Here is a 15,758-nt window from a genome sequence, read left to right as displayed (position 1 = left end):
ACATTTGAAAAATAGTTCTGTTGATAGTTTTTAGCTTTTCTTCTTCTTTGACACATACTCTTTAAACATACACAGAAGCATACTAGTGCACACAAGTAGTATATCAAACTATAGGAATTGTATCCATTTATATCTTATACCTATGTACCTTTATCACACAGCTTATCAGAAACCCCCTTGAGTGATATTATAGGTATAGGTGATGAGTATTGCTAGATGCACCACAGTATGCCCACTGTCCAAAGAATGTTAAAGAATGTTCAGCACCAATGTCAGAAACACCTATTCTTATTTCTAAGTCCATACTAAAGGTGCCGGATTTTACTTTGCAAATACAGTTTTGAAGGTTATATAAGCCTGAACTGGTAAAATCTTAGTATCTAGTATGTGTGTGTGTGTGTGTGTGTGTGTGTGTGTGTGTGTGTGTGTGTGTGTGTGTGTGTGTGTGTGTATATATATATATATATATATATATATATATATATATATATATATTACTTGTCATTTAGATACATGGATACATGGTTGTAATTTATGTCATAATCTTTCCTAGAAGTCAGAAGATAAATCATGATTCGTTGGAGTTACAGTGAGGCTAATTACTTATGAAACAGAATTATTTTTAATTCAATTTTGGTCAAAGTTCTGTTTTGAACTAATAATCTAGAAAATCTTTCTTTCCTTTTTACGGAGTCGATTTTCCTTACAGATGACCTGGTTCTGGTTTTAAAAGCACGTATAACATTGATGCCAAGTACTATATTTCCTTTTACTCAGTTGTTTTGGAAGAGTCTACAATTTAGATATTACCAGTTTAAATAATGCCTCTCAGTTGTTGCCAAATAACTAGTTCAGGAACTTTTTACATATTCCTGTTTGGCTCAGTGTGCAACACATCTCTGCGGGAGCTGATACAAATGCTATAAGTTCAGTCAGGAGTCATGACAGGTACACATTGCTATGTGTGAAGCCAAAAAAGGCAACAAAGAGAGACTTTTTTGTTTTTGCTTTTGTTGTTGTTAAAGATGAAGGTTCATGCTATTCTTCTCATTTGGAAAGGAAGTTAGTTGTAAAGGTCCGTTCTTGCTGTTAAATTTCTGTTGTAGAGAAGAAAATAATGTTGTGTTGGTTCTATTCTGTTCTGTTCTGTTCTCCCCTCTATTTCCAGTCTTTGACTGGAGTCTCGGAAGACAGTGTAGTTCTGTTAAAATAGTGTGCTGCCACCATTGAACCAGAAACATTAAATTGTCCAGTCGAAGGAGTGTCTTTAATTGAGCATCTTGTCCCCTGCACTGTACTTAGTGTCTCTCACCTGTACTCTAAACATGTAGTTTCTGTTATGTACCAAATTAGAGATCTGCCTTGTGTTTCTATACCTTATTTTATATTTGGAATAACTATATTTGCTTATAACTAAACAGTAAAAATATAAAATCTGAACCAAGTGTGGTGGTACTACATGTTTTTGTTTCTAACATTCTGGAAGGCAGAGACAGGTCGATCTCTTTGGGTTCAAAATACTATTTAAAAGTATCTTCCATTAAACTATATTTATCTGTATTCTGTAATAATCCTGGTTGGTCCTGTAAAGGACCTCTAACAAGGAATTCTAAGATATCCGGGATTAAGTTTTTGTAGTGAATGGTAGTTAAGTATACCTTTGTTTATTTTTGCTTTTCTTAATCCTTCTCATACAACAAGTATTATATATAATTACTTGAATGGATTTTTGACTTTTTTGTAAAATGTATTATTTCTTAGGAAACATTAATTTCAGATATAGAATAACTTTTTCTTTTCTATTAATTATCTGGAGAAGTGACTCAACTAGAAAACACATCCTTCTCAAGATTTAAGACACAATAACAAAGCATACATGTGAAACCACAGTGACTGTTCACAGAGCTTGTTTCATTTATTGTTTCATCTCCACAAAGACCTATGCTGTGACTGATTTTGGTAACTCTCCCTTCCTGGGCTGTTTGCTCTAAGATACGTGAATGATGCTCGGTTGAGAGCCCAGTGGTTTCTGTTAGAACCACAGGGTGTCTGGTCAGAGCGGGCAGTCAAGGCTAAGTGTGTTCCATCCCTACTTCCCATTCAGGATTGAAGGCCAAGTTCAGTTTCAATTTCACACAGAGAGTAAAATCTATTCTTTTACATGATGAAGGGTCGGTCACAGAACACTCACCTTTAACAGTGGTGATGAGGGCTGGCAAGGTGAGTCCAACAAATAGAGAAAGGTACTTGTTGATAAGACATGAGTTTGATTCCTAGGACGGCCCACACGGTGGAAGGAGAATCAGCCCGTGCAGGTTGTCCTCTGTACATAGTAAGGCCTGTGCATGCCCTCATCAAAGAAAATGTAATCAGAGTTTTCCATAGTGATCTCATCTGATTTGTGTTATAAGTAGATGATGTCCAGATGTAGTGGAATGGTTGATTGGAGGTGGAATAAGACTGTGGAAGAACTTTCCATCTCAGCAGTTGTGTCCTGACAGTCGTAACTGAGCATTCTTGCTGTTACATTATGTGCTCAATACAGAATTAGTTCCTCAGTAGAAATATGTTTCATGTTCGAGACACTTGACTTAAAAAGCGATCATGGGACTGGAGAGATGGCTCAGCAGCTAAGAGTACTTGATACCTTTGTAAAGGACCCAGGTTCAGTTCCTGCCACCCACATGAAGGCTCACAGACATATGTAACTGCAGTTCTAGGGAACTGGATGCCCTCTTCTGACTTACACAGGCATACATGTGGTGTACATACATGCATTCAAACCAAACAATGCATAGAATAGTAAGTTTGCTAGGGATCCACCTCAGCAGCATGCAAAGTGCCATGGACACTGATGATCCAGGTAGAAATTCTATGAAAAGAGTCCTACTGCTTCATCCGAGAGCTCCAGGCCTGATAGCCCTGTCACCTGAGATGTGCTGTCAAGGTCTGTGAGTATACAGGAGGCAGGAATGAAAACTTTGGGGTGTGCGTTCAAGTTCAGGTAAGTGTAGTAACTTGTGCAACAGCTAGAAAGTTTAAAAAAAAAATCTTACTTTCTGAAGCTCTCTGTTATTATATTATTATTTTGGAATATACCTAGATCTCAAAGTGTGCTCATATGAGAATAGGTTTTAGTGACTAATCAGATCAGTCAGACAATTTTCCTTATGAAAACTGAAGATCAGTTTCCTAGTGGAAGTTTTTTGTCAAGACTACAAACTACTGATAAGTAAAGAAGAATCTTCCCCACCCATGCTGCTACGTCAAGTTTGTCTTATCCAGTAGCACTTCTAGCACTAATCTGAATAAAATAGTTTATTTCTTCTAGAAATCTGTTAACCCATATTCTCAAAGAAGAGTTCATAATTTTTTGAGCCAATTTATTTATTTTTATTTTATGTGTCTGGAGTGTTTGACTCATGTGTGTAGTGCCTACAAGATGCCAGAAGATGGTGTCAGACTCCCCTGAAACTGCAGTTAATAAATGACTTAACTGCCAAATGGGTGCTGGGAACCAAGTCCAGTCCCTCTGCAAGAACAGAAGTTTTCTTACTGAGCCGTCTCTCTAGCCACACACTCTCATTGTTTTTAAAAATAAAAAATGGGGAAAATAAGGTTACTATCCACCAGCAGAGGTTTGTTTAAATAAAAGTGTGTTCATGGATGTAAACAGTGGGAATTAATAAAGTGGATCTGAATTTATTTCTAGGTACAAAGAACTCTGAAACATCAGTTGGTTTTTAAAAGGTTGAAGTACTGTTTCATATAGTAAACTGTGGTATAATTGTTTATTTTTAGTAAGTTCACAATTGTTGAATGAATTTCATCTTTTTTCTTGTGGTGTGTAGTTTAGTAAACTCTAATGCAGGTTAAGATTCTTTTAACCCCAGCCATAAACAAATCATATGATGGTTTGAACACTAAAAGTTGCCATAATTTGCAGGTAAGCCTTCATCCTGTCTGCAGTTCCTGGTATTCCTTGGCATTTCATTTGTTTTTCATTTGACCCTTCTGAAGATGTTTACTAAAAAAGTGAAAAAACTCAAATGGCCAATATGTCCTTATAAGTGTTCATCTTCCTTAGCCAACATGGAAATGCAAACAATTTTTGAGATGCTATCCTACTGCTGTTGAAACAGTGTCTCAAGAGAACAAATGGCTAGCCAGGCGGTGGTAGCACATGCCTTTAATCCCAGCATTTGTAGGCATAGTCAGGTAGATTTCTTGAGTTCAAAGCCAGCCTGGTCTACAGAGTGCGTTTTAGGACATCCAAGGCTACATAGAGAAACCCTATCTGTAAAAAAGAAAAAGAAAGACAGCAAATTCTAGTGAAGATGTGGAGACAGAAAAACCCTTATCCACTCCTGGTGAAAGTGATAATGTTATTTTGGGAATCCATATGGAGGTTCTTCCATAAATAAAAGTAGAACTACCATATGACCCAGCTGTGCCGCTCTAGGCATAGACATCAGGGAATGTATATCTTCCTACAGAGGTGTTTGTACATATATGTATATTGCTGCATTATTCCTAATAGCCGGAAAATTGAACCAGGTAAATAAATGGCTAATGGAAATGTAGTGTGTGTATACACACAATGAAATTCAATTCAGCTCTGAAGCAAAGCTGTGAAGTTTGCAGGAAAATAGATGGAATTGGAAAGGATTATAATAAGCAGACTTAAGAAAGACAAAACCTTTGATTACCTTCATGTGACTTTTAGTGTTTGGTAATTTAGTGTTATGTGTATATAAAGTGGGTGTAAGTTGTGAAACAAGAGAGCTGCCTGTTACATGACAAAACATTCCCCTGGGGAAATGTAGCACTCACCACCCCAGATAGGGAGCCCTTAGCAAAGCAAACTACAGACACCACCAAAGTCCAACTTGGTAAACCATGAGCTTTAAATGATTTTTTTTTTAATGTACATTAGTGTTCTGCCTGCATGTATCTGTGTGAGGGTGAGGGTGCCAGATCCTGGAACTGGAATTACCAACAGTTGTGAGCCGCAATGTGCGTGCTGTTCTCTTAACTACTGAGTCATCTCTCCAGCACTAAACTATGAGTTTTACTGGGGTTACTTACAGGAATATGGGTGAAGAGTTACAGAGCAGGAATAACTCAAAGATAGCTGCATCACCAAAGCCTACCCCAGCATGGGTTACAGCTCACAAATTTAGAAAACCTGGCACACACTACCTGCAGGCAGCTCAGTGTGTTGGAGGGTGTCTTTCTCAGATGCCTCAGTTGTTCTAAACCTCTTTCAGTTAGCTGGTCTGACCTCAGTCTTGCAGTTTGGCTTATCTGAGTCTTCTTTGTAGCTCAGCTTCTCTCCTCTTGTAGGAATTCTCAGCTTTTATTGCTTACACTGGCAGGTGCCTAGTAAATCTGGTCAGTTTCAGGGACTTCCTGGAACTTTATTATTTATATTCCCACTTAAGGAGCTTTTTTGTGGGAGAGAATGTTTCAGTCACAAAGGAAATTGTTGTACAAGACTAAGAGAAGGCAAAGAGATGTTGAGAAAGAAACAAAATGACACGTTACGTGAAAGTGGGAAAAGTGAAAATAAAATGGAAATGCACAGAAATAGTCTCTGATGCTGTTGCTTAATATTTTAAATGGGGAGAATTAGTAAACTAAAGAATTACTTCAGGCTTTACCAAGAACGTTCCTTTAGTGGCTCGCTCTCTCTCTCTCTCTCTCTCTCTCTCTCTCTCTCTCTCTCTCTCTGTGTGTGTGTGTGTGTAAAACTTTGCTTTAGTGGAGCTTCCTCTCTGTGATTAATTTAATACATCTTACCGCCATTCATAGTCTTGCTTTGTTTGGTTGAGACAAGATCTTGAACTCACCTTGTAGATCCAAGGCAAGAGAGAGCCTTGTCCCTCTAGTGCTGAGATTCAAGATGTGCCCACAGCCAGCACCACCCATATTCTTTCTCTCTTCAGGACACACTAATAAGCTTTCTCTCCTATAGAATGTAGAAGCATTTTACAAATAGAAGCTAAAAAAGTTTAAGGACAAGAGAAGGAAGATGTCTGTTAGCTACCTTATTCTGTTTCCCTGTTTCCCTCCTCTGTGCTGACTGAAAGTAGAGAAAGTTAACAATGACACAGCTCTGATTGCATGTTTAATACAGCTACAGTTTAGAATTATTTTGTGCTTCCATTCATACCTTAAGAATTGTATTGGGGCTGGGGATTTAGCTCAGTGGTAGAGCGCTTGCCTAGGAAGCGCAAGGCCCTGGGTTCGGTCCCCAGCTCCGAAAAAAAGAACCAAAAAAAAAAAAAAAAAAAAAAAAAGAATTGTATGACATGGCTTGCATTTTAAAAGACATCTACTTACCCTTTTGAATTTTTGTTCCTTATTCGTGGTGATTCCCAAGGTGCTGGCTTTGCCTGCTGTCTAGTTATAGCACCTTCTTATGCCATGCCTTTCTTATTGTTCCATAGCTGTTTTTATTTCAGAGTACTCCCCCAATAGGGATTAATGTTATTTGCAAAAAAAAAATATGGCATGGCTCTTTTAAATATTTTTAAGGGACACTTTGGGAGGAAGCCAATGAGTTTATTGAGTTTCTTTACAGAGCATGGGTGAGGCAGTGTTTAAGGAGTAAGGGTGATGCCCAGACAAAGGACCACCTCATGATGGATAACAACCTCCTAGAAACGACATTATGATACTCCCCTATAAGTTAACTTCACACTTCCTATATACTCTTGCATCTCCCAGGATTTCTTACAACTGGGAGTTTGGGAAACCAGGGGGAATAATGGCTATACTACTACATAATACACTGCTCAGTTAGTTGTCATGGCTACTGGGTCATTGGTAATATTCTCAGATATGGAGGTAGGGAGAGCTATAGTGCATTTCAAATATCTACTCCCACTAACAAAATTGTTTGTACAGGGTTTTTTTAGAGTTTAAGTAAAGAAATTTGGAGAAGTCTTCTAAAGGGGGTAGAGAATAGCAAAGATTTATATCAGGTTTGAGTGGTCATGTTAAACCTGAGATTACACGTTTATTACACAAGTCCAGGGCCACTATACTGAGTTTCATACTGATCATAAGGGATCAGAACCAGAATTTTGTGAATATGAATTTCCATAATTGTTAACTGGTGCTTTTTGTCTTGCCAGTTCAAATTAATTTTGGTTACATGTCTGCTTCTGTCCCATGCTTGTTAGTTTCTTTAGAACAGGCCAGGCTTCCTCCCTGGGGGTGAGTTCTAGTATAGCATTGCACGTAGTATATAATACAAATAGAAACTACTGGTATGGCCTTAAAGGCCGTCTTATATGGAGTCCTGACCCACCTGGAACTTGCCATGTAAACCAAACTGACCTTAGAATTAAAGGCATTTGACACTGTGCTTGGATCAGCCTTAATTTCTTATACAAGATTTACAGTTTTAAAGTTGCTTAAACATGGGTGTGGTGACCTATATACGTAATCCCAGCACTTATGAGACAGGCAGGATAATCACAGAAGTTCCGGGGGAGTAGGGCTACAGAATGAGACAAGCAAAAAATAAATATAATCACTTAGATATCTGTTGTTTTATCTCATACTTGTTTTGTCTAGTAGACAGAAAAATATACTCGACACAGAATGAACCTGTGAGTGCTTAAATTAATAGTTAGCATTTGGGAATGGTGTAGGATGGTATTTTTTTACAAGTTAAGATCAAGAATTGCCAGGGCTTTGTAGCAAGATAGACCCCCCCCCCCCTTTCCTTTTTAAGGTAACAAAGCTAGGATTTAGTTCAGCATCTCCTGATTACCACGAGGTACAAAAATATGACCAGAAAATAGTATAAGCGAAGAATGGCTTATAAGGTGAATAGCCCAGTCTAGATGCTTCTATATCCATGGACCGCCAAGCCAAATAATGTATCGGTCATTGGGTTTCAAACTTGTATAATGGCTAGGTTTGAGCTGAAATTGACTCTTCCATGATTGTTTGGTTAAATTGAAATCTGTAACTTATTAACTGATTAAACCTAGAATTTGTGCTACAGAGATGGGTCAGTGGCTAAAAACATTGGCTGATCTTCCATTTTAACTTAAAAATATGCCTTAGTATTTCTACTTCAGTAATAAGCATTTATGTAAAATGCCTATGTTTTTTAATCAAATTGTATTACATTAGTTCTTTTATCTCTGACAAAATAGAGGCTAGAGGCGTGGCTTAGTCCTTAAGAACATTGGTTGCAAAATAAAATCAGTGTACGAAATAACAGGCTTTGTTGCATTTGAAGCAGTGACTTGTAAGTAGGCACATTGAGTGGCTTGTTTCTTTGAGGCTGTCAGAGCTGCCAGGGCCTTTGGTACTCAGCATGCCATGTTTTATAAACCAGGAGGAAAGCCCATGTGAGTTGTGATGTGCAGTGCTACAGTCAAAGCTGTGCACTCCTGAGATTGCCACCAGTGTACTCACTGAGATTTTTTTTAAAGATTTGTTTATTTTATGAGTACACTGTAGCTGCCTTCATGCATACCAGAAAAGAGCATCGGATCTCATTACAGATGGTTCTGAGCTACCATGTGGTTGCTGGGAATTGAACTCAGGTCCTCTGGAAGAGCAGTCCCTGCTCTTAACCACTGAGCCTTCTCTCCAGCCCACCCACTGAGCGTCTTAAGCATAGCCTCCACAGACGTTTGTTATCAGAGCAGTGCAGAATGGCGATAGTACAGTGCACTGTGTTTGTAGTGTATAAAAATAATTTAAAGGTGCATAATGACTTTAAAATCACTTTATAGTTTTAAAAAGAAAAAAGATCTATGAAATCTGAAGAGAAACCCAAGAATTAATTTTTAGAACGTCTCCTGGGCTAGTAAAGTGACTCCATGTATGTAACTTCACTCACAATTACATCATATGCACAACATATACAATAAATAAGATAAAAAATCTGAAAAGTTTGTATCTGTTGGTAATCTTTGGCAGCACATAAAATAATTTTGATTTTATAGATTTCTGTTATTTTCTGCTATACTCATTTTCATTCCCTGAAGAATTTATAAATTAGAACTATGATGGGGTACTAAAAGGCAATATATTTCAATAGATTTGCATCCTATTTGTATCATAATTAGCAGAATACTAAACCATATTCTTAGGACAATATTTCAGGGCTGGAGAGCTAGCACAGTGGTTAAGAACATTTATTGCACTTGGTGGTGGTGGCTCATACCTTTATTCTTAGCACTCAAAAGGCAGTGGCAGGTGGATCTCTCAATTTTGAGGCCACCCTGATCTACAGAGTGAGTTCTAGAACAGCCAGAGTTACACAGAGAAACCTTGTCTCAAAAACAAAAACAAAAACAAAACCTGGATGGATGGATGGGCAGGCAGGCAGACAGACGGATGGATGGATGAACATTTATTGCTCTTACAGAGCAATAAAGATTTAGTTCCTAGCACACATCCGGTACCTCACAACCATCTATAACTCCAGTTCTAGTCAATTTGACACCCTCCTCTGACCTCTGTGGGTACCAGGCATAAATATGTTCCACATACATGTACACAAAGTACTCATAAAATAAATGAAGATGTATAAAAAAAGAGCTGGATGAAGCGATGCATTTCTCCTAGGTACTTGGAAGGCTGAGTTATGAGGTTTGCAAGTTCAAAGTCAGCATGGTCAGCATAGTGATGGGTTCTGCCATCTTATCATCACCCTCCAAAAGAAGATGCCCTGTCCCTTTAATAAAAGAACTTGTAGGGAGATGATGTGATACACTGTGCTTTTGCATACATACTGTTTCCAGTTGAGTGAAAAAAATAAGCGGCTAGTGTAACGGTTACCTACACAATGCCTATACTATGGGGATATCCTGGATCCCTTTGTTTTGAATGAGAACCTTTCATCGCTTGTTCAGGGGCAGGAGGAAATGGATTGTTTTGTCTCTGTGCAGGTATTAACTGTTGTGTTCTTGTAGCCAAATAGTCATACATTCTACAGCATTCAGGATTTCATAGCTTTACCAAAAGTTTGAGAGACAGACTTACTGCTGTTCAAAATTTGGCTTAATTGCCATAAGAACAGAGCACACGTGACATTCAGTGTAAGATATTCTGAATGTAAAACTTTTCTTTGGCAACCCTCAAATAAGCATTCTTAGTTTCCTCTTTTCTTAGCAATTTCACAGGGTCTTCTAGTGAAAAGAAATCCATCACACTTAAACAAAATTCTGTTAGAAGTACCCTATGTTCTTTAGAAATCAATTATTTGACCTACTCTCTGACAAAGAAAAAATCTGGTTCTCTTCTTTTAAGTTCCCTTGACTTGCATAGACCTTGTAAAAGTTCAGAGCTCTCCTGTTCCCTGCCTTCCACTGAGTTAGGATTCTACTGAGAAAGCAGTCCTAGTTTCTCTTCTTGTGCCTCTGCCTCTTAAGCATACAACCTGAAAGTCCTGGTCCCTTAACCAAAAAGCATTTGACAAAGCCACATCTCTAGACAGTCTTTTTTAAAAATGACTTTAAGCAGGTTCAATTCTCTTTAAACATGGTGTCATTGTTTCTAGACCAGGCTGGCCTAGAACTCACAGAGATCTACCCGGCTCTGACAGCCTTTTTAGTTAGTGTTTGTCTCCATACCCTCCCAACCCCAGCTGAGGACTAAACCCAGAACTAAATCCCCAACCCTAGTATTTCTTTTTGGTTAAGTTGAGTTGTCCCCTGGTAACCTAGTGAGGTGTTATTTGTGGCAGTCACAGACAGTACTATTACTGTGTCTGATTTTCAGGACCTGATATCGAGAAGCTAAAAGAGACTATAACTGAGTATAGAAACCAAGCAAGGCCTTGTGCCTGTGTCTTTCGTGCTTCCTTGTCGTGGAAGCTCGCCCCTCTCCCACATTCATATAAACCATTAAAAATTAAGTTGGCACTTTAAATTAGAGAGAGTTTAAGTAAACATAAAAAGAAGTACTGTTTAAACCTAGATTTTAAATTAATCATGGGACATATCTCACAGAGGTCCTTGCCTCACTTGTGGGCATGTTTTACCAATTACTTTGATGCTTTCTGGAGGCCTTGAAGCCAACAATTTTAAAATAAATTAAAAACAAAATCTTATTTACCGAAAAAGAAAACCCTTACTTACTTTTAATCTTAATTTGTTTGAAACTGTAATGGTTGGCAGAGGGCTTTCCATTTAAGGGGAGGAGTACAAGCACAGTTATGTTTCATGGATAAGTGCAGGCGCTAGTTTCCAGTAGTTCTGTTCCTTTCAAGAAACCTTTCATATGGCTGTGCTTTTTAAATGCTTATTTCAACTATTTCACATTTCAGCTTTAGGAGATTAAACAGATTTTCCCATTTTGCACTATCAAGAAAATAGCTGTTTGAAGTTGTGTTCCATTTCTGAATTACAAAGATAGTATATTTAGAGTAATATCTGACTTAATTTGGCAGTAGTGTTAGTAAAGGCCATTAATACAACACTGTTGAAGTCTGGGGTTTTAATATTACGTAACACTTTTTGTTTATTTTGTGTTTGTTCGTGGGTGTGCATGTGCCACGGTAAACGTGCAGTCAGCTGGAGGGAGTAAATTCTTTCCCTTCCACAGTGTGGATCCCCACTGACTACAGCTCAGGTTAGCAGGCTCAAGCCAGTTCCTTTACCAACCAAGCCGTCTTACTGGCCCTAGAAGGTTTTGTTTTGTTTTGTTTCTGTTTTTTAAATCTTTTTGTTTGGAGACAGATTTGACCATTTTGCTCACATCCTAGTTGAGATTTTCTCCATGGAGCCAAACCTTACTTTATTAGCTATCTAGTTGGAATCCACAGCGTAGAGGCAAATGTGTACAGATAATTTTTTGTAATAGTAGAAACTTCAGTTGCTTCCTCGTATTTCTTCAGGGCAGTGATCACAACCAGATTCAACGTATGCACAAAGCAGCGGATGCCATGGTAGCGGCCGTCGCTGATTGCTCTTACCATGTTGGATCCATTGTCAGTCTCAGAGACCTACTTCCAGCTAGGTGCCTTGAACTCAAATAGCTTTTCACACAGACTTCAGGATGTGAGCTAAGGTATGGCCTTTTTTCATGAGCTGGGCCTACTTATGGGTTGACAGTAACCTGCAACTTCTATAGGACAGTGAGTGGCTGCGATCACTGATAGGCAGGTAGCGCTTATCCTTCCTCTGTTTGAAAATTCTATCATTTGGAAGGTTTTTTTTTTTTTTAATGTAAGTTTTTGATGAAGCAACTATCCAAGTAAAAAGTCTTTGATAACCTATTTAAAAGTCTAAAATACACCTTTGTGATGATTCTACCATTATCTTCAATGTGAAAGAATTGTTTTTTTGAACTTGGTATTTGATTTCTTAAATTTCTAGATTCTTAAACTGCTTTTAAAGTTGGTTTTAAAAAACATAAAACTTACTATCCTGCTAATACTTTTAAAATAGCCTATCAGTAATCTTCCTTTAAAAATTGCAATTTAGAAATCAGTATTTATACTAAGAAGTAGGAATTAAAAATTAATGGTTTCCCTATTATAACCTTCATGTCAGGCTGGTAAATACAATAAAGCACTTAATCGCATCGATGTAGTTCATACTCCACATTGAAGGATTTTTGTTTTTTCAAAAAGAATGTGTATTTCTGGAGAAAAATGAGTTTTACTTTCATATCTTCTTTCTTAGCTTGGTGAAATGCGTTAGCTTGAAATCTTTTCTAAGTGCTTAATAAGGCTTAAGGAATCATTTGAAAAAAATTTCAGTTACAAACAAATGCTTTTTTCAAATATCTTCCCGCTTCCTCAGTATTATCCAGTGTCCTAGTCGTTCTCTATGTAAGCTTAATGATAATCACTTGTGATCGGGAAGGGAACGTCCTGGTGAATCAAGGGTAGTTGTTGTAAAGGACCTTTCTACTGTTCTTGACCCTTAGCATTCAGGTTGGGTACGACTTCAGATAGCTACGGTTGGCAGCCTATTGAAGCTTTCCCACAGGAGTCATTTCATCATTAAGAAATGGCCAGTATCACTGTTGAGCTCTAAGCTAAATTTCACTTCAGAATTACAAGACACCATGTCTTTGCTTTACTCTAGAAGCGTAAGTATCTGTTATTTCAGCTTTAAATCCTTGCCTATTCTCTGCATATAGGCAAAACACAGATGTGTTCATGTACATGTACATACATTGAGACTGATACTGAAGTGTTGTACAGTTCCAACATATGGTAGGTTGTTTGCAGGGTGACAAAGGAAAGTAGCCATTTGTTTTCCTTGACGTCATACAGATGAGGAAATACAAGAACAGTGATCCAGTGACACATTGTACTTTTTAGTTGGGTCACCTTTCCAGGTTAGGGGTAGTAGAAACGTTTACTACTGTTACATGTGGCAGTTTTGACACATTGGAACCAAGTTCAGAGCTCATGCTCTGTGCTGTATTCATTTGCTTCTGCGCACTGTGAGAGTGGCTTCTTAAGTTTACTACTTATTGTCTCCCCATAGTTAAGAAAGGAATTGCTTTTGAGCAGGTTTGTCTTTTAATAAGGTTCATTTTTGTCTGTACATGGCATATTATATTGTTACATTCTTTTCTTTTTTCTTTTTTTCTTTTTTTTTTTTTTTTTTTTTTTTTTTTTTTTTTTTTTTCGGAGCTGGGGACCGAACCCAGGGCCTTGCGCTTGCTAGGCAAGTGCTCTACCACAGAGCTAAATCCCCAACCCCATATTGTTACATTCTTCAACATTCTAATTTCAAAAATTTATTCTCAGCCAGGCCTATTGGTACACATTTAATTCCAGCACTAGGGAGGCAGAAGCAGGTAATTCTTTTTTTTTTTTTTTTTAGTTTGAGGCCAGCCTGGTCTACAAAGTGAGTTTTAGGACACCCAATGCTACATGGAGAAACTCTGACTCAAAACAACAAAGATTCTCTGTGGCTTCACGCCTACTGTGTGTGAAATATTTTAATATAACGGTAAAGTTTTTGTTGGTAGGTATTTATGCAAAAAAAGATGCCATCCAGTTTAGATTACGCCTTTGGAAGATTTCATACATTTTTTATTATTTGTTTGTTTTGAAACCTCTACTGAATTAACAAGGATAAGTTACTTTGAAGATCTAAACACTAGTTAATTATATTAAGTGTTAGGAGTTACAATAGAAGAAAAAGAAATACTTACGTTTGCTTTTTAGGGAATCTTACATTGACCTGACACTGTTGTACACTGAAACCTTGCTGTGACACTGTGTTGTTGTGATAATTTGATACTATGTCGGGTCATTTTACATCCTGAGAAGAATAGAGTGATCCTTTGAAGATTCTGGTCTTCCACTTGGTGTTAAGATGTATAGCGGCTGCACATTTGGTCTTGTACGAGGCCCATTTGTGCTCCTACTCTTTCCTCTGAGTTCTTTTGCTCTCAGAAATCAGCATATTCAGTGAAATACAAGTAGTGTTTTAAAACCGCGTGGACTTTGGTGCCAAGGCTTTCTAAGACAAGAGAGTGTTGCTTTACCTCAGGAGTGTAAGTGGTTCCTTTACCTCTGAGTACTTACAGTTAAGTCTTTCTAATGTGGGCCTAAGGGATAGCAAGCATTTGGTTAATATTTGTGTAATGTTTTTTTTTGTCTTTTAACTAGACAGGAACAATCTGCTCATATTCTGTTATCTTAGGCATTAATTTGTGGCTTCCAAAGCTGTAATGACTGACTGGTCTCCCTGCTCATCACATGTGACAAGTGTAGCACATAAGCAGTCATTTTTAACTTCTGTTGCTGAATTCGTGTATTTATATTTTCAGTTTTAAAACTTAATTTTTCTTGCATTTCTTTCCATGTTTAAAATAAAATTCAGATCTAAAAGGGAAAATATTAAAACAGGAGTCAAGCCAGATGCACCTGATCAAGAACCAGAAGGACTTACTCTTCTGGTCCCAGACATCCAGCGGACCGCTGAGATCGTCCACGCAGCCACCACCAATCTGCGACAAGCAAATCAAGGCCAGTAGTATTTTATATGATTTTTTTCCATTGCATGAAATATGTTTTATTTAGTAATTGAGAACTGTCTGATTTTTCCCTCATTTTTTCAGGTAAGTTCTTATACTTAAACGAGCTCATTGTCTGGTAGGTTTTGTTCTTTGTCGGGTTTTAGTTAAGAATATTTCTTGTAGAAAATTCGTCTTGGCACATGTCTTGAATCGCAGCACTTGGAAAGTGAAAGCAGATGGATCTCTATGAGTTTCAGGCCAACGAGTAGCAAGTTCTGGGCTAGCCAGGGCTACATAATGAGACCCTGTCTCAAAAAAAAAAAAAAAAAAAAAAAAACCCCTAAAATAATTTATTTCGGGGTTGGGGATTTAGCTCAATGGTAGAGCGCTTGCAAGGCCCTGGGTTCAGTCCCCAGCTCCAAAAACAAAGAATTTATTTCTTCTATATATGCTAAAACTAAATGGAGTAGCTCAAGAACATACATATTAATTACTTTCCTTTTCTCATTGAAAGTGATGGAATTGGAAAGTCCCATTTTGTTAGGGAGAGTAAATTGAGGCTGCTGCACATGGTCATGCACATGGCTGTGGTCTCTTTTCCCAAGGTGATAAAGTAGGAAGAGTCTTGTTAGGGATTTACTGCTGTGAACAAACACCGTGACCAAGGCAACTCTTCTAAAGACAACATTTAACTGGGGCTGGCTCACAGGTTCAGAGGTTCAGTCCATTATCATCAAGGCAGGAGCATAGCAGCATCCAGGCAGGCATGGTGCAGGAGGGGCTGAGAGTTC

The 15,758-nt window shown here is 37.9% G+C and overlaps 1 protein-coding gene and 1 long non-coding RNA gene across 2 annotated transcripts in view; one reads left to right on the top strand and one right to left on the bottom strand.

Moving 5' to 3' along the window:
- The window catches only part of Birc6 (baculoviral IAP repeat-containing 6), a 193,582-nt gene that overhangs the window by 161,735 nt on the left and 16,089 nt on the right, over positions 1–15,758 (top strand). The window contains 1 exon segment of the mRNA NM_001170596.4: positions 14,832–14,977. Within this exon segment, the coding sequence (NP_001164067.1) occupies positions 14,832–14,977 (146 nt within the window).
- Positions 9,991–15,279, bottom strand: LOC148005094 (uncharacterized). Its single transcript, XR_015622823.1, has 2 exons — positions 13,698–15,279; positions 9,991–10,657 (listed from the first exon to the last, which is right to left on the bottom strand). It is a non-coding gene; the product is annotated as an uncharacterized LOC148005094 (long non-coding RNA).

This window comes from Rattus norvegicus, chromosome 6 (genome assembly GCF_021556685.1).
Source record: "Rattus norvegicus strain SHRSP/BbbUtx chromosome 6, alternate assembly SHRSP_T2T, whole genome shotgun sequence".
NCBI lineage: Eukaryota > Metazoa > Chordata > Mammalia > Rodentia > Muridae > Rattus > Rattus norvegicus.
This window is presented reverse-complemented; position numbering and strand designations above follow the sequence as displayed.